This window comes from Erythrolamprus reginae, chromosome 4, assembly GCF_031021105.1.
Source record: "Erythrolamprus reginae isolate rEryReg1 chromosome 4, rEryReg1.hap1, whole genome shotgun sequence".
Classification (NCBI taxonomy): Eukaryota; Metazoa; Chordata; class Lepidosauria; order Squamata; family Dipsadidae; genus Erythrolamprus; species Erythrolamprus reginae.
Genome location: NC_091953.1, coordinates 2,454,055 through 2,480,443, shown reverse-complemented (window position 1 = coordinate 2,480,443; position 26,389 = coordinate 2,454,055). Strand labels below are relative to the sequence as shown.

General features: G+C 43.8%; 2 protein-coding genes across 3 annotated transcripts; one reads left to right on the top strand and one right to left on the bottom strand.

Annotated features, from left to right (window-relative positions):
* Window positions 1-4,377: 4,377 nt before the first annotated feature.
* Window positions 4,378-6,599, bottom strand: COA4 (cytochrome c oxidase assembly factor 4 homolog). The gene is made up of 2 exons (XM_070749459.1): window positions 6,427-6,599; window positions 4,378-4,802 (listed from the first exon to the last, which is right to left on the bottom strand). The coding sequence occupies exon 2, from the start codon at window positions 4,790-4,792 to the stop codon at window positions 4,529-4,531; it is 264 nt and encodes an 87-aa protein (XP_070605560.1). The 5' UTR covers window positions 4,793-4,802; window positions 6,427-6,599; the 3' UTR covers window positions 4,378-4,528.
* Window positions 6,256-25,650, top strand: PAAF1 (proteasomal ATPase associated factor 1). 2 transcript variants are annotated; one of them, XM_070749458.1, is made up of 12 exons: window positions 6,256-6,627; window positions 7,913-7,953; window positions 9,240-9,343; window positions 10,258-10,347; window positions 13,283-13,381; window positions 13,708-13,858; window positions 16,263-16,457; window positions 18,193-18,284; window positions 20,042-20,157; window positions 21,759-21,841; window positions 23,280-23,362; window positions 24,987-25,650. In XM_070749458.1, the coding sequence occupies exons 1-12, from the start codon at window positions 6,506-6,508 to the stop codon at window positions 25,062-25,064; spliced, it is 1,254 nt and encodes a 417-aa protein (XP_070605559.1). In that variant the 5' UTR covers window positions 6,256-6,505; the 3' UTR covers window positions 25,065-25,650. The 2 variants fall into 2 exon arrangements, with proteins under 2 accessions (XP_070605559.1, XP_070605558.1); XM_070749457.1 differs by having other exon boundaries at window positions 6,279-6,627; window positions 23,280-23,366; window positions 24,991-25,650.
* Window positions 25,651-26,389: the final 739 nt, after the last annotated feature.

Genomic DNA, 26,389 nt, shown 5'->3' with positions numbered 1-26,389 from the left:
AAATTATTCCTGGATGTCGTCCAGCGACAGTGGGCTCAACCAGGGGCATTTTCTTCACTGAGCGAGTTGGAGAAGCGTTTCTACAATATGGCCCCAAATTTCATGGCAGCATTAGAAGTACCAACCATCGATAGGCCCGTGGTGTCCTTAGTCTCCCCCACTTTTATGTCCAATGACATAGAGAACGTCTTAAATATAGAAGATAAGAGAGCAGAAGTGACACTTCGCAAAGCCCATCGTGCAGCTTCCTGGACGGTTACATCGGCTCTGTCTGCTTCCTTCTTCAATCGAACTTCCTTGCTTTGGCTCAAAGAGATGCAAGCAAGAATCCCAGCCACCGACGACCGCACTCATCAGGACCTCAAGAAGCTGGTAGCGGCGGCAGAATTCTCTGCAGATGCCACACTGAACTCGGCCAAGTTCGCTTCCAGGTCCCTCTCCTCGTCCGTGATAGCCCGACGACTGCTGTGGCTCCGTCACTGGCAGGCAGACATGAAGTACAAGTGGAAGTTGGCGTCTTCTCCCTACAAAGGTGACAAGCTGTTTGGAGAGGCCTTAGAGCCTTTACTGATAGAGACCAGTGACCAAAAGAAAGTCTTACCCTCTATGTCGAAACGAGGTTCCCCGCGACAGGCACCATACTTTCCAAAGCCTTCCTTCAGAGCGGAGGACTCCGCACACAACTTCTCACAACGACAGGGGGCATACTTCCCACAACAAGGTGGCCAATCCAATCGGCCTGGCTATAGAGGCCAGGGCAGACAGCAGTTCCAATCCAATCGGCCATTTCGTGGGAACGGGAGGCGTCCCTTCCGTCGCCCCTCCAAGTGACTGAAACCCCAACCCTTACATTGTTGGCCCTCTGAGTCTCCTCAAGGCACAATGGGAGAAATGGACCAGATGCCTTGGTCCTAAACAGTGTCCGAATAGGCTTTGCTCTTGACTTTTTCTCTACACCTCCAAGGTTCTTTATTTGTTGCCCCGTGTCAAGAAACAGAAAAATAAATCCCTTCAATCCAATTAATGCTTGTTAGACATTTGATGCGTCCAGAGGATCAGTAGCGACTACGGTTCCCACAGAAAAGAAAAGGCCAGCAGCCAAAAAACCAGGGTGGACGTTGTCAATTCTACATCTCCCTCTCCCTCCCACCCAATCACATGACCCCTCCCCCAGCCAGACCTACCCAGATTTTGTGGCTCCAGGTTTTTTAAAAAAATAAATTTTATTGTGTTTCTCTCATTAAACAAATATTCATAATTTTTGCATAACTATTCATTTACATATTATTTACAAATGATTACTTTTCAATCTAAACATAATCCATACATTCCAGTTATACGTTTTACTTCTACTTTTTATCACTTCTTTTGTCATTCTTGTTTTCTCAATCCAATGATACCATTTCTTCCATATTCTGTAATATTCTGAATCCTTTTTTGTCCTTTCAATTCAATTGTTAATTTGTCCATTTTGGCACAATCAAATTTTTTTAAATTAAAATTTTGGTGGGTAAGTTCTTCTGTCTCCAGTATTGCGCAAACACTCTTCTTGCAGCTGTTACGATATGTAGTATAGTACATGTGGTTCTTTTATTATATTCCCCCTTACCAATCCCGAGGAAAAATAACGAGTATATTCTTCTTGATCCCCTGTAATTTCCTGTATCCATCAATGAATTTTTATCCAATATTTTTTTGTTTCCGTGCCTAACAGCCATGTATGAAAGAAGGTACAGTACTTTGTATTTGATGCAGCAAATTTGGCAAAATATTCATTTTAATTGTTGCAATTCAACCTAGTATAGATAATTGTAATGTTCCCCATCTTTCCGAATCTGTTTTTATTTCTTGAATTAATTTCCCATAATTATCTTCTTTAATTGAGCACCTTGCTGGTAGCCAAATACCTAATTATTATTTTTTAAATGTACATTGCAATCCCAATTTCCTTTCTAATTCTCTCCTGTTTTTGTTATATTTTTCACTTTCATTTTTGTTTTCTGATTAATGCTAAAGTCTCCACAATTCTCTATTTCCCTTGTTGTATTTTAGAGTTGTATTTTTTTAAACAGGTCTCTGTCATCTCTTTCTCTTTTTCATCTTTCTCTAAACTTTCTCTCCCCCGCCCCCTTCTCTCTCTGTGTACCCACTTGAACCAAATACAACAGAGGTTTAGTAGTGGTGTTGGTGGTTTTGCTGTTGATGTACCTGGAATTTGGATGCTTTTTACCGTTTGATTTAAATCAAGAGTGATTTCAAGTTCCCCTGGTTGAGGCGGGCAGGGTTCCCTTGGGTCCCATTGGTTGGGGGTCAAGGGAAAGGGAGGGTCTTGCCTTCTCTTTCTGCTCAAGATCCCCATGGGCAATTGGGGGGGCCACCGGGTGACACAGAATGCTGGACTCTATGGGCTTTGGCCTGATTCAGCAGGGATCTTCTTGTCTCCATATGTTTCTGATTAGAGTGTTCTAAACCCCGTCACTGTTCAATCAGAGGTGCCCAAAACCCTTAGGAGAATTGACCGCCGGCACCACTCCAGGAACTCGCCTTGGGGAGCCCAGCGCTCCGGGGTAAGTAGGCCCAACTGCAGTGCTGCTTCCCATCAACGAAGAAGCGGTACGAGAGGGGCGGAAGCCACCGGCAGGAAGCAGCATTGTGGCCCAAGTTCCCAGAGGTGCCAACGGGCAGATCCGCAAAGAGAGCAGGCAGGTGGCCAGGTGTGAAACCTGGGGGCTGGTTTGGAGCCCGAAGCCCCGCAGAGCCCGTACAGAAGGAACGCAAGCGGAAGGCAGCCTTATCTGCAGCATCCCCATAACCTCTCTAGAGCAGTGTTCCCCAACCTTGGCAACTTGAAGATATCTGGATTTCAACTCCCAGAATTCCCCAGCCAGCATTCGCTGGCTGGGGAATTCTGGGAGTTGAAGTCCAAATATCTTCAAATTGCCATGGTTGGGGAACACTGCTCTAGATCATCCTGCAAGAAGTGGGTACTCTGCCTTTGCAGAAATGAGGCAGGTGGATACACAGCAGTTCCTAAATATCGTCTTTCTCTTGCGAAGCGCCGCTATCACTGCCTTTCCACCACTGGCTGGGCCGGGCTGGACACTGACATTGAGGTGGGGGGGATCGCTGGGAAGGCGACATGGAAGGCCAGCAAGCATGGCAGGGCTGCAGGAAAGAATGTGGGGGTGCTAACTCCCTTCCCCCTGCCCCGATATGCTTGCCTGCCTTTGACATCACCTTCTGCTTCTGGCCACAAAGGCACTTGGAAAGAACGAAAGCATGTTGGGGCTACAGGCTGCAGGGAATGGAGTAGGTAAGGCAGGACGGGACAGTGGGGGTGAGGGAGAAGGGCAGTTGGTAGGCTGCGACTTCACAGGCTTGCCTGGCAGGCAGATCAGGGGCTCAACGCTTCAGTCGGGGAGGGGGGGCGTTTGCCCAGGTTCGCCTGATGCACCAGTTGCGGCCCTACGTGGACCGGGGGTCACTGCTCACAGTCACTCATGCCCTCATCACCTCGAGGCTCGACTACTGTAACACTCTATGTGGGGCTACCTCTGAAGAGCGTTCGGAAACTTCAGATCGTGCAGAATGCAGCTGCGAGAGCAATCATGGGTTTCCCAAGGTATGTCCATGTTATACCAACACTCCACAGTCTGCATTGGTTGCCGATCAGTTTCCGGTCACAATTCAAAGTGTTGGTTATGACCTATAAAGCCCTTCATGGCATCGGACGAGAATATCTCCAGGACTGCCTTTTGCCGCACGAATCCCAGCGACCAGTTAGGTGCCACAGAGTTGGCCTTCTCCGGGTCCCGTCGACTAACCAATGTCATCTGGCGGGACCCAGGCGAAGAGCCTTCTCTGTGGCAGCCCCGACCTCTGGAATCAACTCCCCCCCCCCGGATATTAGGACTGCCCCCACCCCCCTTGCCTTTCACAAACTCTTAAAAACCCACCTCTGCTGCCAGGCATGGGGAAATTGATTCCCCCAGGCCGTTTCGTTTTATGTATGGTTTGTTTGGAGTGTATGACTGTTTTTATACTAAGGGTTTTAACTGTTCTTTTTAATCATTGGATTTGTACTGTGCTTTGCTGTTGTGAGCCGCTCCGAGTCTCCGGAGAGGGGAGGCATAAAAATCTAATAAATTAATAAACCTGCAGAGGCTGGACGGGGCAAGGAGAGTGAACAGCATCTGAGGGACCAGCCAGCCATTACTACGGGTTCGCTGAACCACCAGTGCTACTGGTAGGCACGAACCAGTCCAAACGAATAGCATTTCACACCTGCCTCAAACGATCACCACCAACAACAAAGTGCTCGAGTCAACCTTCCAGGAAACTTGACATTTTTTCCTATTGAAAGCAAAAAAAAAAGAATGCCACTCAATTTTTTTTGTATTAACAGATCTGACGGCATACACATCTTTTGCCTACAAAATTTAGTTCTTTCTGAACCGGCCACGGCTTCGTCCACCGCTAGCCCTGCCGGCCTGGGTTTGTTCTGCGATTCCCCTGCGCTTCCCTTCGGTCAGCTGGCGGCCTGGTGCAGCTTCTGCCTCCTCTTCGTTTCTTCCGCTCGCTGCTTCTGATGTTCCGCCATGCAGGTCCGAAAACTCTGCACTTGCTCCTGGCACTTGCGCCAGTCCTGGTGGTCTGCCATGCACTCCATCACTGCGTAGTGGAAGGTGGCACACCCGGTGCGCTGGATCATCTGGTCAAAAGGGTCTTCCTCCTCCTCCTCTTCTTCCTCCCTCCTTGCCTTCGTCTTCTGGCTCCAGTCATGGCCAGACATCCTGGCAAATCTGGGGAAAGGAGAATCCGTTGCTTTAAAAAAAAAAATCCTTGTGGTATCCACACCAGTGTGAAGTTACTCTAGCCAAGTGAGACTGTAACCCCTCAGCCCAACACTTCTTTTACTGTCCCAAAGATGCTTTGTCCTTTTTTTCCATTTTTTTCACCATCTTTACATGCACATCCATCCTTATACCATAGTATCAAAACATACATAATTATACATTTCTGTCCCAAATGCCACAGAGCAGTGGTTTTCAACCTTTCTAATGCCACAACCCTTTAATACAGTTCCTCGTGTTGTGGTGACCCCCAACCATAAGTCTAGCACTAATTCTCCCAACAGAGCTTTAAGCTGATTAATAATAATAATAATAATAATAATAATAATTTATTAGATTTGTATGCCGCCCCTCTCCGAAGACTCTGAGCGGCTCACAAATTGGTAGGAAGGTCAGAGGGACACCCCCACTGTAAATGCCTGATTGGTCGGATTGTAAAAATATGTTCCAAGGTGCCAGAATAGAAGCTTTAGTTCCTAACACGGTGGGAATTTTGTCTTTTCCCATAGTCTTTAGGTGAAACAGTCGTTCGACCTCCAAAGGGGTCCCGACCCCCAGGTTGAGAACCACTGCCATGGACAAGTATCCTAAATTTGCAATTTAATGTACTTTTATCTCAAGCTTGATTTCTTTCTATATTTCATACTATTCCCCTCTATCTCCCTCTCTTTTCTCTACCTTCTTTCTCCCGCTCTCCTCCTTCTCTCCCCTTCCTTTCTTCCACTTTTAATTATTCAGCTAATTACTCCCAACTTAAGGCACTAGACAAGGGACCGGGACCCCTAAGGCCACCAATGGAAGACTGGATGTGGCTCAATTAGGCCAATTAGCAGGAGCATCAGGCAATGATCAGTTGTTTTCTGCTTGGCTTTAATGGCATCAGCCTGACCACATTTTATATTTTATTATTTGGAGCCCTCTTACTTTTGATCGGAACACAAAATTGGAGGCGTGGTTGTGGTATGCTGTAACCTATAGGTTCCACTTAATATCTTTATCGACATACATTATTATTATTATTATTATTATTATTATTATATCCACATACACATGTATCTGTATCTGCAAATATAATCATTAATATCTTTCCCACCCATCTTGAATATTGTTAATGCTCCTTTTTTAAAATGGGGCCAAATAAGCATCTCATTTCCCCTCTGATCAGGGATGAGCAATTATGGATGCTTTATGAGATGCCGACTTCAACTCCCAGAATTCCTCAGCAAGTATCTATGGCCTCCTAAAGAGCTGCGGACTTCAACTCCCAGAATTCCTGAGCAGTCATGGCTGCCCACAAGCAAAGTCAATGGAGGACGCAGGGATTCTGGGAGTTGAAGTCACAAAGGGTTTGTCCACTTAGATCCCCCGGACTACCTCACGTTTACCACGTTTACGCAAATACAATATCGGGAAGGAAGGACTCCTTCCCCCCACCACAGACACACTCGAAGAAGCCTACCTCGCAGGGTTGGGGTGAGGGGGCGACTCTGCGCTCTCGCTCTCCCCAAGCCAACCCTTGGGTAGACTAAGGTAGACTAAGCCGGGCCGTCCCGCCCCCCGAAGCCCCGCCCACCTCTAAGCGCGCCTCCAACCGCCGCCTTAGTCCGCCCTGCAGCGTCTCGCCGCCCGCCAAACTGTTGCCGTGGTGGGTGATGCCCGGGCCTTCCGGGGGACGGTCTCCAGGAGGCGGCTTCCGGGGCGGGGCTGCAGCTGAGGCGAAGATGGCGCAGGCGCCGGTGCTGCGGATCCAGAGCGACTGGGACCAGGTCTTGAGGTGGGGAGAGGCCACGCCCACGACGGCGCCGGTCACGCCCCTCGGCGCTTGTGGCGGGCCTGGCGGGAAAGGGAGACCACCCGGAGATCCCTGAGGGAAAAATTGGAGTGGAATCTCTGGGGCTGCGGATGGAGGAAAGGCAGCCTTTTGACTGCCTGGACTTGTCTTAGGGGTCTCAGGGTCAGCCAGTCCCAGCCTTCTGGGTGTGGGAGTCCAATGCAGAGAAGACTCTGAGGCAATCAATCCAGTCCTTTTCAAGGACTACAATTCCCATCTACCCATACCACAATAGTTTTTCGATGCCTGGACTTGTCTTAGGGGTCTTTAGGTCCACCATCACAGCCTTCTGGGTGTGGGAGTCCAAGGCAGAGAAAACCCTTGAGGCAATCAATCCATCCCTCTTGGGGACTACAATTCCCATCCGTCCACCACAATGGTTTTTTAAATGCCTGGTGTCTTAAGGGTCTCAGGGTCAGGTAGTCCCAGCCTTCTGGGTGTGGGAGTCCAAGACAGAGAAGACACAGGCAATCAATCCAGCCTTTTCAGGAACTACAATTCTCATCTACCCACGCCACAATGTTTTTTTAAATGCCTGGACTTATCTTAGGGATCTCAGGGTCAGCCAGTCCCAGCCTTTTATGTGTGGGGAGTCCAAGGCAGAGAAGACATTGAAGCAGTCCAGTTCTCTCTTGGACTACAGTTCCCATCCACCCATGCCATAATAGCCTTTTAAATGCATGGACTTGTTTTAGGGGGTCTTTGGGTCCACCAGTCCCAGCCTTCTGGTTGCCGGAGTCCAGGGTAGAAAAGACACTGAGGCAATCCAGCTCTCTCTTGGACTACAATTCCCATCTGCCCACACCACAATGAGTTTTGAACAGTCTGGACTTGTCATAGAGGGTCTTTGGGTCTGCCAGTCCCAGCCTCCTGGGTGCAAGAGTCCAAGGCAGAGAAGACACTGAGGCAATCAATCCAACCCTCTCGAGGACTACAATTCCCATCCACCCATGCCACAATAGACTTCAGACCACCTTCTGCTCCTGTTCCCTACCAGTTGATTGATAACTTTTCTGGCTGGGGAATTCTGGGAGTTGTAGTCTGCACTTCTTAAAAGTTGCCAAGTTTGAGAAAAAACACATTAAACCCATTTATTTTACAGGTAGGAAAGCCCTTGGCCTTCAGGATGCAACAGGACAGCTCTCTTTCAATTATTGCTTTTATTTATTAAATTTATATGTCTCATATCTTCTCATTCTAATAGTGTATTTTTCTCCCACTTTTCTAGGAGAAATGAGGAGGAAGTTTGGCTGAGCTGCCGGAGTCCAGGTGAGTGAGAAAAATAAGCTTTTCCTGGCTGTTGTCGAGTGATTCTGTCAAATAATTCCAGTTCTTTCTTTGCCTCCATCCCTACTCAGATGTTACATGCCGAAACACAGTTCTGGAGACTTCACCTACAAAAAGATATTGACAAAATTGAACGGGTCCAAAGACAGGCTACAAGAATGGTGGAAGGTCTTAAGCATAAAACGTATCAGGAAAGACTTCATGAACTCCATCTGTAGAGTCTGGAGGACAGAAGAAAAAGGGGGGACATGATCGAAACATTTAAATATATTAAAGGGTTAAATAAGGTCCAGGAGGGAAGTGTTTTTAATAGGAAAGTGAACACAAGAACAAGGGGACACAATCTGAAGTTAGTTGGGGGAAAGATCAGAAGCAACATGAGAAAATATTATTTTACTGAAAGAGTAGTAGATGCTTGGAACAAACTTCCAGCAGACGTGGTAACTGAATTTAAACATGCCTGGAATAAACATATATCCATCCTAAGATAAAATACAGAAAATAGTATAAGGGCAGACTAGATGCACCAGACTTCTATGTTTCTATGTTTCACAGCTCACATTGCAACTGGGAAAACCATGATCTTAACTATATGCAATCCTTGGAACAAACTTCCAGCAGACGTGGTAGATAAATCCACAGTAACTGAATTTAAACATGCCTGGGATAAACATAGATCCATCCTAAGATAAAATACAGGGAATAGTAGAAGGGCAGACTAGATGGACCATGAGGTCTTTTTCTGCCGTCAGACTTCTATGTTTCTATGAAAAATATGGTATATATGTATTTATTGGTTAAGTTATTAATGGTATACATAGTATTATAGTATAATGCAATAAGTACTATATGAAATGCTTCGGTATAAAAGTAGCACATATGCTGTGACACGAAACACTGTAAAATATACTTTATGGAGTTCTAAATGTTCACAACTGTTCCTATTTGTCCAGATTGATATTTGTCTTTATTACTTTTTTATTGTTTTGTATTTGTATTTTGTATTTGTGTTTATTAATGTTGTAAAATGTATATTATTATTTTTTAAATGTACATTTTATTCATTGGAAAAACAACATTGAAAAGTTGGCATTTCCCCCCCTCCTTTCTTTTCAAAGGCGAGTTGGCTTTAGAACCTACTAAGCTTTGGCTCGTAACTGAATTTTGGTCACAGAGTTGGCAAGGGACCTTAGAGGTCTTCTAGTCCTATCTCCTGCTCAAGCCAAGAGTTGGTATTTTCAACAATGCCGTTTGGTCGTCTCCTTTAGGGAAATCAACATTATATGGAACTCTGACGTGTCACGGTTTGAGCCCGGATGGGATTCCTGAAATCATAGCCTCCGAAGGATTTGACATAAGCGCAGTAACTAAGGTATTATCGAAAAGCAGAATCTGGTAACATCCCCCCTCCCCCCAAAAAATATTGTATGGAAAGGCAGAAGCATTTGGGAACCACAGGCCCCTTCATCCAATGCAGAACCTAGAATTCCTCAATTGTGGTAGGTTTAACCTACCTGGACTTCAACTCCCAGAATTCCCCAGGCAGCACAGTCAGGAAGCGAACCAGCAGCGAAGTAAGCCAGAACCCACCCCTGGTAGATTGGTAGACAGAAGAAAGGGAGGGAGGAAGGAAGGAAAAGAAAAAAAGGAAGCAAGGAAGGAAGGAAGGAGAGTGGGTGGATAGGTAGAAGAAAGGGAGGGAGGGAGAGAGGAAGGAAGGGAAGGAAGGAAAGAAAGAGTGGGTGGATAAGTAGAAGAAAGGGAGGGAGGGAGAGAGAGGAAGGAAGATTAGGTCCCACAGAGTGGGCCTTCCCCGAGTCCTGTCGACTAAACAATGTCGTTTGGCGGGTCCCAGGGGAAGAGCCTTCTCTGTGGCGGCCCTGACTCTCTGGAACCAGCTCCCCCTGGAGATTAGAACTGCCCCCACCCTCCTTGCCTTCCGTAAACTCCTTAAAACCCACCTTTGCCGCCAGGCATGGGGGAATTGAGATATCTCCCCCGGGCCTATACAATTTATGTATGATATGTTTGTATGTATGTTTGATTAATAATGGGGGGTTTTTAAATGTTTTTTAAATTATTAGATTTGTTATGAATTGTTCTATTGCTGTTGTGAGCCGCCCCGAGTCTACGGAGAGGGGCGGCACACAAATCTAATAAATAAAATAAATAATAAAGGAAGGTAGGTAGAAAGGTAGACAGAAGAAAGGGAGGGAGGAAGGCTGAGATAATCTGCATTTGGTCAATTTTATTTTTATCTCAATTTTCCCTTTTCATCTTTTTCAGAAAAGTTTGATTGTCTCCTGCCCACGGGAAAACACCTCTAGCAAATTTCTGGCCCCCTATACTTCCTTTTGCAGGATCCATCAAAAAAGTGTACGTATTATTTTACCTCCTGGCGTGAAGAAACTACTAAAGGAAATAAAGGAAGGATTTTTTAAAATAATGTACATTTTTTTAGCAAAACCATGGTTCACTTTCTTACTGCGACGTTCGATTAATGACCTCTGTAGTCATATGACTGAGCCATTTGACAGCCGTTACAATACAGGACTTCGGTGGTGCAGTGGTTAGAGTACAGTACTGCATACTCCGGGACCGCCTTCTGTCGGACGAATCCCAGCGACCAGTTAGGCCCCACAGAGTTTGCCTTCTCCAGGTCCCGTCGACTAAACAATGTCGTTTGGCGGACCCAGGAGAAGAGCCTTCTCTGTGGCGGCCCCGGCCCTCTGGAACCAGCTCCCCCCAGATATCAGAGTTGCCCCCACCCTCCTTGCCTTTCGCAAGCTCCTTAAAACCCACCTCTGTCGTCAGGCATGGGGGAATTGAAATTTCCCTTCCCCATAGGCTTATAGAATTTATACATGATATGCTTGTATGTATGAGTGGTTCTTTAAATTGGGGTTTTTTAGATTATTTTTAATATTAGATTTGTTCACATTGTCTTTTTATATTGTTGTTAGCTGCCCCGAGTCTTCGGAGAGGGGCGGCATACAAATCTAATAAATACAAATACAAATACTGCAGGCTAATTCTGGTGATCACCAGCTGCCAGCAGTTTGGCAGATCGAATCTCGGTAGGCTCAAGGTTGACTCATCCTTCCATCCTTCCAAGGTCAGTAAAATGAGGACCCAGATTGTTGGGGGCAAGAGGCTGACTCTCCTTAAACTGCTTAGAGGGGGCTGTAAAGCACTGTGAAGCAGTACCGTGTTTCCCCGAAAGTAAGACAGTGTCTTACTTTCTTTTTACCCCCAAAAGCCCCACTACGTCTTACTTTCGGGGTATGTCTTACATAGGAAAAAAATTGAAAGGGTCGCGTTCCCGAAGGCATCTCCCCAGAGTCCAGAAGGGCAGCCGCGGGACAGGAGCCTCGTGAGCTCTTTTCCAAGTTCAACCTCAGGGCTCCAAGCGGCGTGCACGCGTGGAGCCACAGACGCGTGTCGGGGAAGCGTGTGTCTGGAGGGGAGGAGCCGCTCTGCGCAGTTGGGCAGCCCCACCTGCCTGCCGGAAAGGAGGCGGGCGAAGGAGGGCGCAGCTCCGGCCGCTCGCCTCGGAGCTGGTCGGCCTCGCTGGCCGCTTGCAGCCAAGCCTCAGCAGGACTCGGTTGCTGGGACGAGCGCCTTCGCTGCAAGCCGCCGCCCGCTCGACTTGCTTCGGACCAGCGCCATCCTTCGCTTTGCCAAGCCAGGGAAGAGGCGGTGGCGCCACGGCGAGGCGAAGGCGAGGGGCGCGCGGGGAGCTTGGAAGCGACGTCATCGGGCTCCCCCCCTGGCAATACCCCCGTGTTTCCCCGAAAGTAAGACATATGTCTTACTTTCGGGGTACGGCTTATATTAGCCGACCCCCCTGAAACCCCCGATATGTCTTACAATCGGGGGTGTCTTACTATCGGGGAAACAGGGTATATAGCTCTAAATGCTAAATGCCATTGCTTCGTTATGGTCATATGTCAAGGACTCCTACATTTTAATTACATTAACAAAATCTTGAAAGCATCTCGTGAACCTTCACTGGTTCACAAAGGCCCATGAGGTTAAGGTAGGATTATTCTGAGTCACTTTCTCACACTTTCTACTACTTTCCCAGGAGCGAGTGACACTTTCCTATCTCCATAAAACCTCTCTCCCCCTAAGATTAAAATAAACTATGGCATTATTTGGACTATAAGACGCATCAAGATTTCAAGAGGGGGAAAAAATTAGTTTTTGGCCTCTGTGGCTCCCAGGAGCACTTTTCAGCTCTCCCAAACCCTTCACACATCCAATTTTTGCCAAAACAGGGCCATATTTAATCTATAAGAGGCACAGACTTTTTCATGTACTTTTTGGGGGAGAAGTGCATCTTATAGTCCATAGTCTTATACTCCGCAGTCTGCATTGGTTGCCGATCAATTTCCGGTCACAATTCAAAGTGTTGGTTATGACCAATAAAGCCCTTCATGGCATCGGACCAGAATATCTCCGGGACCGCCTTCTGCCACACAAATCCCAGCGACCGGTTAGGTCCCATAGAGTTGGCCTTCTCCAGGTCCCGTCGACTAAACAATGTCGTTTGACGGGACCCAGGAGAAGAGCCTTCTCTGTGGCGGCTCTGACCCTCTGGAACCAGCTCCCCCCAGATATCAGAGTTGCCCCCACCCTCCTTGCCTTTCGCAAGCTCCTTAAAACCCACCTCTGTCGTCAGGCATGGGGGAATTGAGACTTTCCCTTCCCCCTAGGCTTATAGAATTTATACATGGTATGTTTGTATGTATGAGTGGTTCTTTAAATTGGGGTTTTTTAGATTATTTTTAATATTAGATTTGTTTACATTGTCTTCTTATTGTTGTTAGCCGCCCCGAGTCTTCGGAGAGGTGCGGCATACAAATCAATCAGTCAATCAATCAATCAATCAATCAAATAAATAAATAAAAATAAAATAAAATAAAATAAAATAAAATAAAATAAAATAAAATAAAATAAAATAAAATAAAATAAAATAAAACATACAGTAACAGAATAACAAAATTGGAAGGGACCTTGAAGGTCTTTTAGTCCAGCCCCCTGCCCAGGCAGGAGACCCTCTACCATTTCAGAACAAAGGCAGACCAACATCATCTTAAAAACTTCCAGTGTTGGAGCATTTACAATTTCTGGAGGCAAGTTGTTCCACTGATGAATTGTTCTCACTGTCAGGAAATTCCTCCTTAGTTCTCGGTTGCTTCTCTCCTTGTTTAGTTCCCACCTTGTTGGTTCTGCCTTCAGGTGCTTTGGAGAATCAGTTGATCCCTGTTTTAATTTTTCACTGCTCTTTCTTCTCTCTTAATTTTAGACCACCTGCCTTGACATCTCGAGTGGAGGTGGGCTTGGAGTATCCACCAGCGCCGATGGCAGTATGAAAATTTGGCAAGCCGCTAATGGGGAAGTCAGAGTAAGTATTGCCTAAGCCACTTTTAAAAGGGGTGGACTTCAATTCCCAGAATTCCCCAGGCCAGCTATGCACTGTGACTTAGAAACCTAGAATATTGACGGCAGAAAAAGACCCTCATGGTCCATCTAGCCTGCTCTTATACTATTTCCTGTATTTTATTTTAGGGTGGATGGATGTTTATCCCAGGCATGTTTAAATTCAGTGACTGTGGATTTACCAATGTCTGCTGGAAGTTTGTTCCAAGCATCTACAACTCTTTCAGTAAACTTATTTTAAAAACCGCCTGGAATCTGTTGACAATGTGCTCAATTCATTCTCTTTTCAAGAGGAATTTGGAAGGACACGTATACGATGTGAATTGTTGCCGGTTTTTCCCATCGGGCATCGTGGTGCTGAGCGGAGGGATGGACGCCAGGCTGAAGATCTGGTCTGCAGAGGACGGGTGTTGCGTCGCAACTTTTCAAGGGCACAAAGCAGGTTAGAAGTGAGCACCAGAATTAGCCCAGAGTCGAATTGAATGAAGCCAGCTGAATTCTACTACGTGTAGAATTAGATCCGGCTCATATTGGTTCTTGAGAGCCGATGCTTAAAATTTTGGCAAACTTGTTTTGCAACCAGAGCTGAGCCCTGATTTGAAGATTTAAATGACTTGGAATAACGTAGATAAAATAATGATGATTAATACCCTGTTTTCCTGAAAATAAGACAGCATCTTATATTAAATTTCGCTCCCAAAGGTGTGCTACCTCTTATTTTCAGGGGATGTCTTATTTTTTTTCAATGAAGCAGAATTCATATTTATTGCTGAACAAAAATAATGAACATTTATTATATACTGTACAGCAATTGTCATCACAAACCAGCATAACCAGACAAACTGTGAATCCTATCAAGAATTTCTTACTACTACCCATGTACGACAATTATACTTTCTTCTCTTTTTCTTTTAGTAAACTTTATTAATTTTTCATAAAAATTGACAAACATACAAACACACATTTAACATAAAATTGGGGTTGCAATTCCCCGCTTGTCGTAGAAGTCAAATTTCCATACAGAAAAAAGAATACAATATTAACACCTTCGATCAACATATTAATTTAAATGAAAAGAAGAAATTTTGTTTGACCTTATATAAAAAAAACCCCTTCATATATAAACAAGATAAAACAAAAAATTTAAATCATAGCAATACTTCTAGAGTTCTCACATAAATTTTACTTTTAATTCTTCTTCTTCTTTATCCATATATAGACTTTATTCCAAATCACATAAAATTCTGATTCCTCTTGGTTGTTTAACCGTCTTGTCATCATATCCATTTCAGCGCAATCTAATATTTTCTTAATTACCTCTTCCTCTTCGAGAATATTTTCCCCTTTCCAATTTTGCGCATATACTATTCTGGCCGCTGTCAAAATATGAATAACTAAATGGAAAATATCTTTCTTGTATTTCTGTTTAGTTATGCCCAGTAAATAAAATTCTGGGTTTTTTTCTATCTCTTGCATTACTATTTCTTTTATTATTCTTTCTATCATTTTCCAATATAACTTAACTTTGCTACAAATCCACCATTGATGATAATATGAACCTATTTCTTTCTTGCATTTCCAACATAATGGAGATATATTTGGGAACATTTTTGCAATTCTATTTGGTGGGAGATGCCACCTGTAAAACATTAATTATACTTTCTTCAAATATATGTTATATATCTTCCGTTCGGTAATGCTGCCAAATGAAACATCTCCTATGTCTTACTTTCAGGGGATGCCTTATATTAGGCAATTCTACAAAACCTCTGCCATGTCTTACTTTCGGGGGTGACTTATTTTCGGGGAAACAGTGTATGAGAAGCATTATGACAACCTCCATGTTGTGAGCCGCTCCGTGTCCTCGGACGGGGGGGCATACAAGTCTAATAAATAATAATAAGAATAATAAGAATAATAACCTAAGAAAATTGCTGCATTTTTCAGAGTATAATACGCACTTTTTCCTCCCTAAAAGAGGCTGATAATTTGGGTGCCTCTTATATTCTGAAGGTAGTTTTTTTCCCCAGCCCTAATTAGCTGCTAACGATCTTCCCAGCTCTTAACCTAGCAGGCTCTTTCATTGTTACTCTCTGCAGAGAATGTTTTCCAAGCCCTAAGTCTTTGCAGGTTTTTTTTCACATTGCTCTACTTGCTCCAAAAGTTTCTTTCCAGCCCTTACCAGATGCTAATGATTTTCCCAGGTCTTACTGGCTTGCAAGCTCTTTCATTGTTACTCTTTATGAATAAGGTTTTTTTTAAAGTCCTAACCAGGGGATAAAATAATGTGCTGCAACTGACCAGACTAAAGACACTAGCCAGATGAATATCTAGTAAGCAGATTCCTTTCCCTATTCTCCTCCCCAAAAACTAAGGTGCATTTTATACTCTGAGAAATACAGTATATAAATGAAGTTGTGATCCTAGTGGGGCATTTAGTTATGATACAATAGGGGATGTGAAAAACAAAATATGAATAAAAAGATTAAGAAAAGTGAGTAGGCAGTATAGCTTAAAATTAAAAGGCAAGAGAAAGAATAACTATCTTGGTAAATTAAGCTAATAGCGGTCAATTCTGGGGTAAAAATGAAATTAATTGGTGGAGATCCCAGAAGACAAAATTAGATTCTTTCCCCCTTTTTAAAGAAGCAATGCGATTTTAGCAAAATATACCTGAAATAAAGTGTTATATATAAAGAATTTATGAATGATTGTTTAAAATGTGTAACTACGTACTTCACTGTAATATTGTAATACTTCAAGGTATATATTGATTTATGTTCAGAGTGATGGAGAAAAACTAAAAAAAACATTTTGCAAAAAATACATATATTTCTCTGCTGCAGGAATCCTGGACACAGCCATTGTGGAGAGGGGCAGGAACGTGGTCTCCAGCTCGCGGGATGGCACGGCGCGCCTTTGGGATTGCGGGCGATCGACTTGCCTGGGCATTGTAGCCGATTGCGGCTCTCCGGTCAATGGGATTGCTCTGAATGCAACGGACAACTCTTTAAACTTGGGGTCCCCTGAAGACCCTCCCAGTAAGTGATTGCATTGTGATGATTGGTTTTTCTTGTGCGCCCCCTCCTCAAGAAGCCTTCCCTGGACCCAGCCATTCTTAACAACTATCGTCCAGTCTCCAACCTTCCCTTTATGGTGAAGGTTGTTGAGAAGGTGGTGGCTCTCCAACTCCAATGGTCTTTGGAAGAAGCCGATTATCTAGGCCCTCAGCAGTCAGGATTCAGGCCCGGCTATAGCACGGAAACTGCTTTGGTCGCGCTGATGGATGATCTCTGGCAGACCCGAGACAGGGGTTTATCCTCTGTCCTGGTGCTTCTTGACCTCTCAGCGGCTTTCGATACCATTGACCATGGTATCCTGCGCTGGCTGGAGGGGTTGGGAGTGGGAGGCACTGTTCTTCAGTGGTTCTCCTCCTACCTCTCCGGTCGGTCGCAGTCGGTGTTAGTGGGGGGGGGTCAGAGGTTGACCTCAAGGTTACTCCCTTGTGGGGTGCCTCAGGGGTCAGTCCTCTCCCCCCCTGCTATTCAATATCTACATGAAACCGCTGGGTGAGATCATCCAAGGGCATGGGGTGAGGTATCATCAGTACGCCGATGATACCCAGTTGTACATCTCCACCCCATGTCCAGTCAACGAAGCAGTGGAAGTGATGTGCCGGTGCCTGGAGGCTGTTGGGGTCTGGATGGGTGTCAACAGGCTCAAACTCAACCTGGATAAGACGGAATAAATAAATAAATAAATAATTCAGTAATACAGCACAAATACATAAAGTGTATAAAAATATTATTTGCTTTAGCAAATATTTTAGTCAAGAACAGTCACAATTAAATCAGTCAATACATATACAAAACTATAAGCCTTACTTGTTCAGCTTACAAATACATAAATCAGCATTTAACATATACAGTGGTACCTCTAGATATGAGCTGCTCCACATGCGAATATTCCAAGTTACGAGCCACGACACGAGCAAAATTTCTGTTCGACACCCGAGCTCAAATTCGGGATACGAGCCGAACTTCCACTAGGTGGCGCAAGAATCTCCTTCCTTCCGGTTTTCTTGGTGCGAAAAACAAAGTCTAAAGGCATTCGTTCGAGATGCGAGTTGATTGACTTACGAGCTCGGATCTGGAACAAATTAAACTTGTATGTCGAGGTACCACTGTACTGTAGTTTCTACTACAGCAGTCACATAAGAGAGAGAGAATCACGCTTCTGGCTCCCTCTTGTGGCAGTCCGTAACACTAGCTCTTAAAGCAGTAGTGTTCTAATACATTTAAGCATACATTGTTGGTTTATTTTATATATTGCCAAACCCAACTAGTACTAACAAATCAGACCTTGTTTTCAGACAGGACTTTTAACGCCCAGTTGCCTGGCTTTTAACCTTATGCCTTAATCATTAGGCCAGGTGTTTCCAAATCTGGCAACTTGAAGATTTGTGGACTTCAGCTTGAATTACAACTTTCACCACTAGAATTCCCAATTGCCTGGCTTTTAGCCTGACACCTTAGTCACTAAACCAGGGTCCCCAAACCTGGCAACTTTAAGACCTGTGGACCTTAACCAGAACTAGAGCTCCCAGAATTAAAACTCTCAGGTGCCTGGCTTTTAACCTTCCAGAGGTCTGGAAACCTGGCAACTTTTAAGGCATGCTGGCTGGGGAATTCTGGGAATTGAAGTCCACAAGTCTTAAAGTTGCCAAGTTCTCCGTTCCCTGCGTGAGTCCAAAGTCTCTCTCTTTTTCCACTACAGGCGAGCGTGAAGTTGGCACGGAAGGAAAGATGTTGCTGTTGGCTCGGGAGGACAAAAAATTGCAAGGCTTGGGGTTACAAAGCAGGCAGCCGGTAAGATTCCTCCTCCACTTGGGATAATGAGGCCGATTTTCTCCCTTGGTTGCCTTTGATTGGAAATGACCAGAGTTTGTTATTTATTTATTTTTTATTTATTTATTCATTTGTCCAATACACAATACATATGGAAGAGAATAGACATGTAATATATATAAAGATAATATGTAAACATAGAGAAGATATATGAAAGGAAGAAAATATATATGATATATGAGATAAAGGAAAGACAATTGGACAGGGGATGAAAGGCACACTAGTGCACTTATGTACGCCCCTTACTGACCTCTTAGGAACCTGGAGAGGTCAATCGTGGAGAGTCTAAGGGAGAAATGTTGGGGGTTAGGGGTTGACACTATAGAGTCCGGTAATGAGTTCCACGCTTCGACAATTCGATTGTTAAAGTCATATTTATTACAGTCAAGTTTGGAGCGGTTAATATTAAGTTTGAATCTGTTGCGTGCTCTTGTGTTGTTGTGGTTGAAGCTGAACTAGTCATTGACCGGTAGGAACGTTGCGGCATATGATCTTGTGGGCAATACTCAAATCGTGGTTTAGGCGCTGTAGTTCTAGGCTTTCTAGGCCCAGGATTGTTAGTCTATTTTCGTAGGGTGTTCTGTTTCGAGTGGAGGAGTGAAGGGCTCTTCTGGTGAAATATCTTTGGACGTTTTCAAGGGTGTTGATGTCTGAGATGTGGTATGGGTTCCAGACAGATGAGCAGTAGTCTAGGATGGGTCTGGCAAAAGTTTTGTAGGCTCTTGTGAGTAGTGTGAGATTGCCTGAGCAGAAGCTGTGTAAGATCAGGTTAACAACTCTAGAAGCCTTTTTGGCGATATTGTTGCAGTGGGCTTTAGCACTTAGGTCATTCCATATTAGTATTCCAAGGTCTTTTACTGAGTGTGGGTTGGCAGTGAGAGATTGTTTATTCAGTCTTGTATGTGTGGTTTGGATTCTTTTTGCCGATGTGGAGGGTAGAGCATTTGTTGGTTGATATTTGAAGTTGCTAGGTGTTAGACCAGTCTGAGACAAAGTCTAGGTCTTTTGGAGAGTGATTGTGTTATCAGTGGTGTTGAAAGTTTTACATCGTCAGCAAAAAGAACACAGAACCAGAGTACCTCCGGAACCGCCTGCTACCGCACAAATCCCAGCGACCGATAAGGTCCCACAGAGTGGATCTTCTCCAGGTCCCGTCAACTAAACAATGTCGCTTGGCGGGACCCCAGGGGAAGAGCCTTCTCTGTGGCGGCCCCGGCCCTCTGGAACCAACTCCCCCCAAAGATTAGAATTGCCCCCAACCTCCTTGCCTTTCTCAAACTGCTTAAAACCCACCTCTGCCGTCAGGCATGGGTGAATTGAGACCCTCTTCCCCCTAGGCCTTTACAATTCTATGCATGGTATGTATGTATGGTATGTTTGGTTTTTTTATATTAATGGGCTTTTAATTATTTCTGACATCAGACTACTATTGTACACTGCTTTATTGTTGCTGTTAGCCGCCCCGAGTCTCCGGAGAGGGACGGCATACAAATCCAATAAATAAATAAATAAACTGTGTTGCAGGAAATTAAATCTGGAGAGCATACACAGGGGGACTGATAGCAGCAGGATTGATTTAAATAAGAAGCTTCTTCTTCTGTCCTGTTGCCAGCCCCAATAATTAGATGCACACAAATTGTCTAATTCATAAAAGGATTTAATATACACAAAAGTCCCAATATTGTAAAAGTCTTTTAAGAGTCTGATTTCCTCCTTAGGTTTTCCTTTTCATCGGTTCGGATGCCTTCAACTGTTGCACTTTCCTCTCCAACACGTATCTGCTGGGAGGGACCCAGGATGGAAACATCTACCAGCTGGATGTCAGGAACACCAAGTGAGTCAGATTCCCGGCTCTTTTTAAACAGTAAGGATTAAAAAAAAACCCAGCAGTTTCCTTATTTCCCCCCCCAGCAATTTTTAAATTTTATCAAAACATTAAAATACAGGCTACCAAAAAAAAAGATAGTAACAAAACAACACAAAATTATGCAAAGCACCCCAAACAAATGTATACATAAATAATGTCCCCCTCAGTTGAATAGAAACATAGAAGACTGACGGCAGAAAAAGACCTCATGGTCCATCTAGTCTGCCCTTATACTATTTTCTGTATTTTATCTTAGGATGGATATATGTTTATCCCAGGCATGTTTAAATTCAGTGACTGGGGATTTATCTACCACGTCTGCTGAAAGTTTCTTCAAAGCATCTACTACTCTTTCAGTAAAATAATATTTTCTCATGTTGCTTTGATCTTTCCCCCAACTAACTTCAGATTGTGTCCCCTTGTTCTTGTGTTCACTTTCCTATTAAAAACACTTCCCTCCTGAACCTTATTTAACCCTTTAACATATTTAAATGTTTCGATCATGTCCCCCCTTTTCCTTCTGTCCTCCAGACTATACAGATGGAGTTCATGAAGTCTTTCCTGATACGTTTTATGCTTAAGACCTTCCACCATTCTTGTAGCCTGTCTTTGGACCCGTTCAATTTTGTCAATATCTTTTTGTAGGTGAGGTCTCCAGAACTGAACACAGTACTCCAAATGTGGTCTGACCAGCGCTCTATATAAGAGGATCACAATCTCCCTCTTCCTGCTTGTTATACCTCTAGCTATGCAGCCAAGCATCCTACTTGCTTTCCCTACCGCCTGACCGCACTGTTCACCCATTTTGAGACTGTCATAAATCACTACCCCTAAATCCTTCTCTTCTGAAATTTTTGCTGATTAAATATTTTATTCAGTATTTGGAATACTGTGGTCCAGTTCTGGAGACCTCGCCTACAAAAAGATATTGATCAAATTGAACGGGTCCAAAGACGGGCTACAAAAATGGTGGAAGGTCTTAAGCATAAAACGTATCAGGAAAGTCAATCTGTATAATCTGGAGGACAGAAGGAAAAGGGGGGACATGATCGAAACATTAAATATGTTAAAGGGTTAAATAAAGTTCAGGAGGGAAGTGTTTTAGTAGGAAAGTGAACACAAGAACAAGGGGACACAATCTGAGGTTAGTTGGGGGAAAGATCAGAAGCAACGGGAGAAAATATTATTTGACTGAAAGAGGAGTAGATGCTTGGAAGAAACTTCCAGCAGACGTGGTTCGTAAATCCACAGTAACTGAATTTAAACATGCCTGGGATAAACCTAAAAACACAGGAAATAGTATCAGGGCAGACTAGATGGACCGTGGGTATTTGGCAGATCGAATCTCAGTAGGCTCAAGGTTGACTCAGCCTTCCATCCTTCCAAGGTGTGGGGTCAAATGAGGACCCAGATTGTTCGGGGCAAGAGGCTGACTCTGTAAACCGCTTAGAGAGGGTTGTGAAGCGGTATATAAATAAATGCTATTGCTATTTTGGCACAACCATGGTCTGGATGATGGAGCAATATAGGGCCTTTAAATATTGAATATTTTTTCCTCTGTTTTCCAGATCTCCCATTCGAGTGATCCGGAGATCAGGCGCCCCGGTCCTTTCACTCATCCCTTACAAAGATGGATTTATTGCCAGCCAAGGTAATTTATTTGTCATTTCTTTGGTAAGGAAATCTATATGGATGCCCACTCACTCACAGTAACCTTCAAGACAAAACCCAATAGCCGCCCCCACACCTCCCTCTGGTAACCACAATCTAACTAATCTCTTGATGGACTCCGTAACCCCCTGGGGTCCCCACGCCCTTTGAAAAAATCATATCTGGAGAGAATGTTAAGGTGAAACCGGTTTTGTCTCTGCAGGGTTGATGTTCCACAGGGAAGGAGCCACCCCAATGAAGGCTCTTCTTCTTGGCCCCACCAGATAGAATTAAGAGAGGGTGTATCTTATTCCTATTTTTGTAAGATGCCCATAAAATGCCCATATTTTTAAAAAAATCCTCACTATTTTGACCCACAGCTGGCCACTATCCCATTGTAACTTTCACTCTGCAACGAAAGAAATGATTTCTTCAGCAGAGTGGAATAAAAACATTGTTTAGAGACACCCAGAAGGCAGGTTGAGGGACCAGCTGGCTTTGCTGAATACGTTCCAGGGCCTTTGCTGTATCGTTGTCATCTCACCAGGACATCAAATCTTCTATAGTAATTTAGATGCTACCAGAAATGTTTGGTCATTTGTAACCTTCTGTAGGGAGAAACAGGGTGTTGTAAGGCAACCATTTAAAAAAAGTTTTATTCATTAGTTTTTCCAACTTTAAAAACATCACTATAATAATACAGATCTTTGCCTGTTTTCCTACATTTCTTACATTACATCTATATAATTATATCCATTGTGTTTCATGTTTATATATTTTTTGTATCTCAGCTTTCCGTCCTTCCGAGGTGGGTCAAAGGAGGACCCAGATTATTGGGGGAAAGAGGCTGGTTCTATAAATCACTTAGAGCAGTGATTTTCAACCTTTTTTGAGCCGCAGCACATTTTTTACATTTACAAAACCGTGGGGCACATTGAGTGGGTGTGGGGGGGGGGTGGCTAAAAAAAGTTTGGACAAAACAATTTGCTCTCTTTCGCTCTATTTCTCTCTCCCTCCCTACCTCCCTCTATGTCTTTCTCCCACCTTCCCTCACTCTCTTTCTCTCTCTCTTTCTTTCTCTCTCTTGTTTTCTTTCTCTTGCTTGCTTTCTCTCTCTCTTGCTCTTTCTTTCTCTCTTCTCTCTCTTTCTTTCTCTCTCTCTTGTTTTCTTTCTCTCTCTGAGCTTCGCGGCACACCTGACCATGTCTTGCGGCACACTAGTGTGCCACAGCACACTGGTTGAAAAACACTGACTTAAAGGGAGCTGTAAAATCATTATGAAGTGGTATATAAGTCTAAATGCTATTGCTATTAAATTTATATGCCGCCAACCTGACTATCCCAAGTGACTCTGGGAGACTTACAAAAATAGAAATATATAAAAAAATATTAGCATGGCAAGAATCAAATGTAGATTTTAATTCCTTACCTGTTTGCAGGTGATGGGACCTGTTTTATTATGCAGCAGGATCTCGATCACGTGGTTGAGTTAACCGGACCCGACTGTGACCCTGTGTACAAGGTATGTTTAAAAGACAACATTCAGCCTGGTTTATTTTGAGCTAAGAAGGGGCATAAAGCCCTACATGGCATCGGACCAGATTACTAACGGAACCGCCTTCTGCCGCATGAATCCCAGCGACTGGTTAGGTCCCACAGAGTCGGCCTTCTCTGGGTCCCTTCGGCCAGACAATGCCGTCTGGCGGGACCTACGGGAAGAGCCTTCTCTGTGGTGACCCCGGCCCTCTGGAATCAGCTCCCTCCAGAGATTTGCACTGCCCCCACCCTCCTCGACTTTCACAAGAGTCTTAAGACTCATTTATGTCGGCAGGCATGAGGCAATTAGATCAAGGCCCCCCCCCCCCCCCCCCTGTTTACTAAATCTGATGAGTGGTTGTGGATGAACTGATTTTAATATATTGGGATTTTAGTTTGTAATTTTTTAATTAATTAGATTTTTTGTTGCATTGTTTATATTGTGTCTTGTGAGCCCCCCCGAGTCTTTGGAGAAGGGCGGCATACAAATAATAATAATAATAATAATAATAATAATAATAATAATGCAAGACTAAGAAAGGAATTGGGGTCCTACCCTAAGAAGTAAAAGAGGGACGGAAGTGTTCAGAAATTAAATCAAGATCATATGATTTGAGATGGTGTAGGGCTGTGATGCCGAAACTATGGCAGGTGTTTCTTTCTTTTTTTTATAATAAATTTTATTGAATTATATACATATTTAAAAAACACACATAAACAGATTGTTGTATTCTTAGTTTGTGAGTACAATTATAGATTGTCTGTTAGGACAATACAACATATAGTTCCGTCCCACCCCCTACCCCTGCTGCCTCTTTGCAGCTTATCTTATTGTAACTTTACGGATAATCATATCAGCGAGATTATATACATATATTTATATAAATTGTACATATACACATATCTATACTTATATAGAAATAACAATAATAGCTCTGTTAAAAAAGAATTTGTCAGCAAATAAATACAGTGATATTTATCTATATTTGAATTGTTATTGTGTTTTCTTTCCATTTTTTATATCAGCCTTACAAACATCTATATTTTCCCCCAATCATTGACCCAATTATAAAAAATTTTCCATGTGTCTATATCTTGTGATTTTTTATCGTTTTTCAATTTTTGTGTTAGAGTATCATATTCTGCACAATCAAGCATTTTTTTGATCATATCTCTCTCTCTGTTGGTGAGTCTTCTTTCTTCCAGTTTTGTGCTATAGTGATCCTGCTTGCCGTTATTAAGTGTTGTATTAGATGGTATTCTTCTTTCTTGACCCTCAAATCTATTATACCTAGTAAAAAAATCTCTGGTTTGAGTTGTAGTTTAATTTTAGTAGTTTCATATATCCAATTTCTAATTTTAATCCATATTGTTCTAATTTTTGGGCAAGTCTAACACGTGTGGAAGAATGTTCCATTTGTGTTTGTACATCTCCAACAGTTTGGTTTTTAATTTGGGATAAATTTGGGCTAGTCTTGATGGTGGGCAGGTGTTTCAGAGATGGCATACAGAGCCATATCTGAGGGCACATGAGGCTAGGTCAGCTCCAGTGCATGTCGTCAGGAACCATACAAGCTGACTTTTATTTATTTTTTTCCTGATTTCTTTAGGCAGCTCTCTGGGGCAAAGAAATATACACCTGTTGCCGGGATGGGCTACTGAGGAGATACCAGCTTTCCGATCTGTGATGCACCTGGAAATGTTGACCTTGGATTGCAAATGCTCAGGGATTTCTCTGAATGACTGTTCGGAAGTCCTCTATAACCGTGTTTTCGAAGCTTGGTCCAATTTAAGAGGGTCGGACTTCAACTCCCAGAATTCAATTCCCCAAATCTATCCTGGCTGGGAAATTCTGGGAGTTGAAGTCCCTCCCCACTCTTAAAAGTGGGCCAGCTTCGGATATAACTATCTATTCCAGTGGTCTTCAAACTTGTAACTTCAAGACTTGTGGACTTCAACTCCCAGAATTCTCCAGCTTGCACGCCTGACCTCTTCACTTAGATGATCTTTCTGGCCTCTTCCAACTCTATCATTCATCGCTGGCTGGAGAATTCTGGGAGTTGGAGTCCACAGGTCTTAAAGTGGCCAGGTTTGGTGACCCCTGATCTATACAGTCGCTTGAACAGAGCCGATGACAGTTAGGATTTTAAGAAGACGGTCACCTGAAGTCGGAGCTGAACTGGGCATTCCTACGGGGAAAAAGAGACGCAGAGCCCTGAAATTTTTGCTCTTAAGGTTTCTTGTTATTAAAGGCCGCTTTGTATTTGGAAAAAAGTTTCACCCTGTCTTTGATTGATTGATTGATTGATTGGATTTGTATGCCCCTCCCCCTCTTCATGGACTCAGGTCGGCTCACAACATATCAATAATAAAACAATGCACAGTAGTATAATTGGATCCAATTAATATAGATAGTTAATTTAAAACATTATAAAAAGCTAAACATCAAAAATCATTCAAGTACATTCAAGTGATTCTTAAACCAGGGAAGTGACCAGAGAGAGGAGAGGCCAGGATAAATCACCTCGTGGGAGGAATTCCTTTTAGGTAACCATAACCCCTCTTGGCAATATCTCAAGGAGCTTGCGAAAGGCAAGGAGGGTGGGGGCAACTCTGATATCTGGGGGGAGCTGGTTCCAGAGGGTCGGGGCCGCCACAGAGAAGGCTCTTCCCCTGGGACCCGCCAAACGACATTGTTTAGATGACGGGACCCGGAGAAGGCCAACTCTGTGGGACCTAATCGGTCGCTGGGATTCGTGCGGCAGAAGGTGGTCCCAGAGATATTCTGGTCCGATGCCATGAAGGGCTTTATAGGTCATAACCAAGACTTTGAATTGTGACCGGAAATTGATCGGCAACCAATGCAGACTTTGGGGGTCGAATGACTGTTTCACAGGGGTCATCTAAGACTTTGGGAAAAGACAAAATTCCCATGGTGTTAGGAACTAAAGCTCCTATTCTGGCACCTTGGAACATATTTTTACAATCTTACAATCAGGTGTTTACAGTGGGG

Coding starts and splice junctions, on each gene's coding strand:
- COA4 (XM_070749459.1), bottom strand. CDS start 4,792: ATGTCTGGCCATGACTGGAGCCAGAAGACGAAGGCAAGGAGGGAGGAA.
- PAAF1 (XM_070749458.1), top strand. CDS start 6,506: ATGCCCGGGCCTTCCGGGGGACGGTCTCCAGGAGGCGGCTTCCGGGGC. Junction 16,458..18,192: donor GTCCCCTGAAGACCCTCCCA/GTAAGTGATTGC, acceptor TTTCCACTACAG/GCGAGCGTGAAGTTGGCACG. Junction 23,363..24,986: donor ACTGTGACCCTGTGTACAAG/GTATGTTTAAAA, acceptor TGATTTCTTTAG/GCAGCTCTCTGGGGCAAAGA.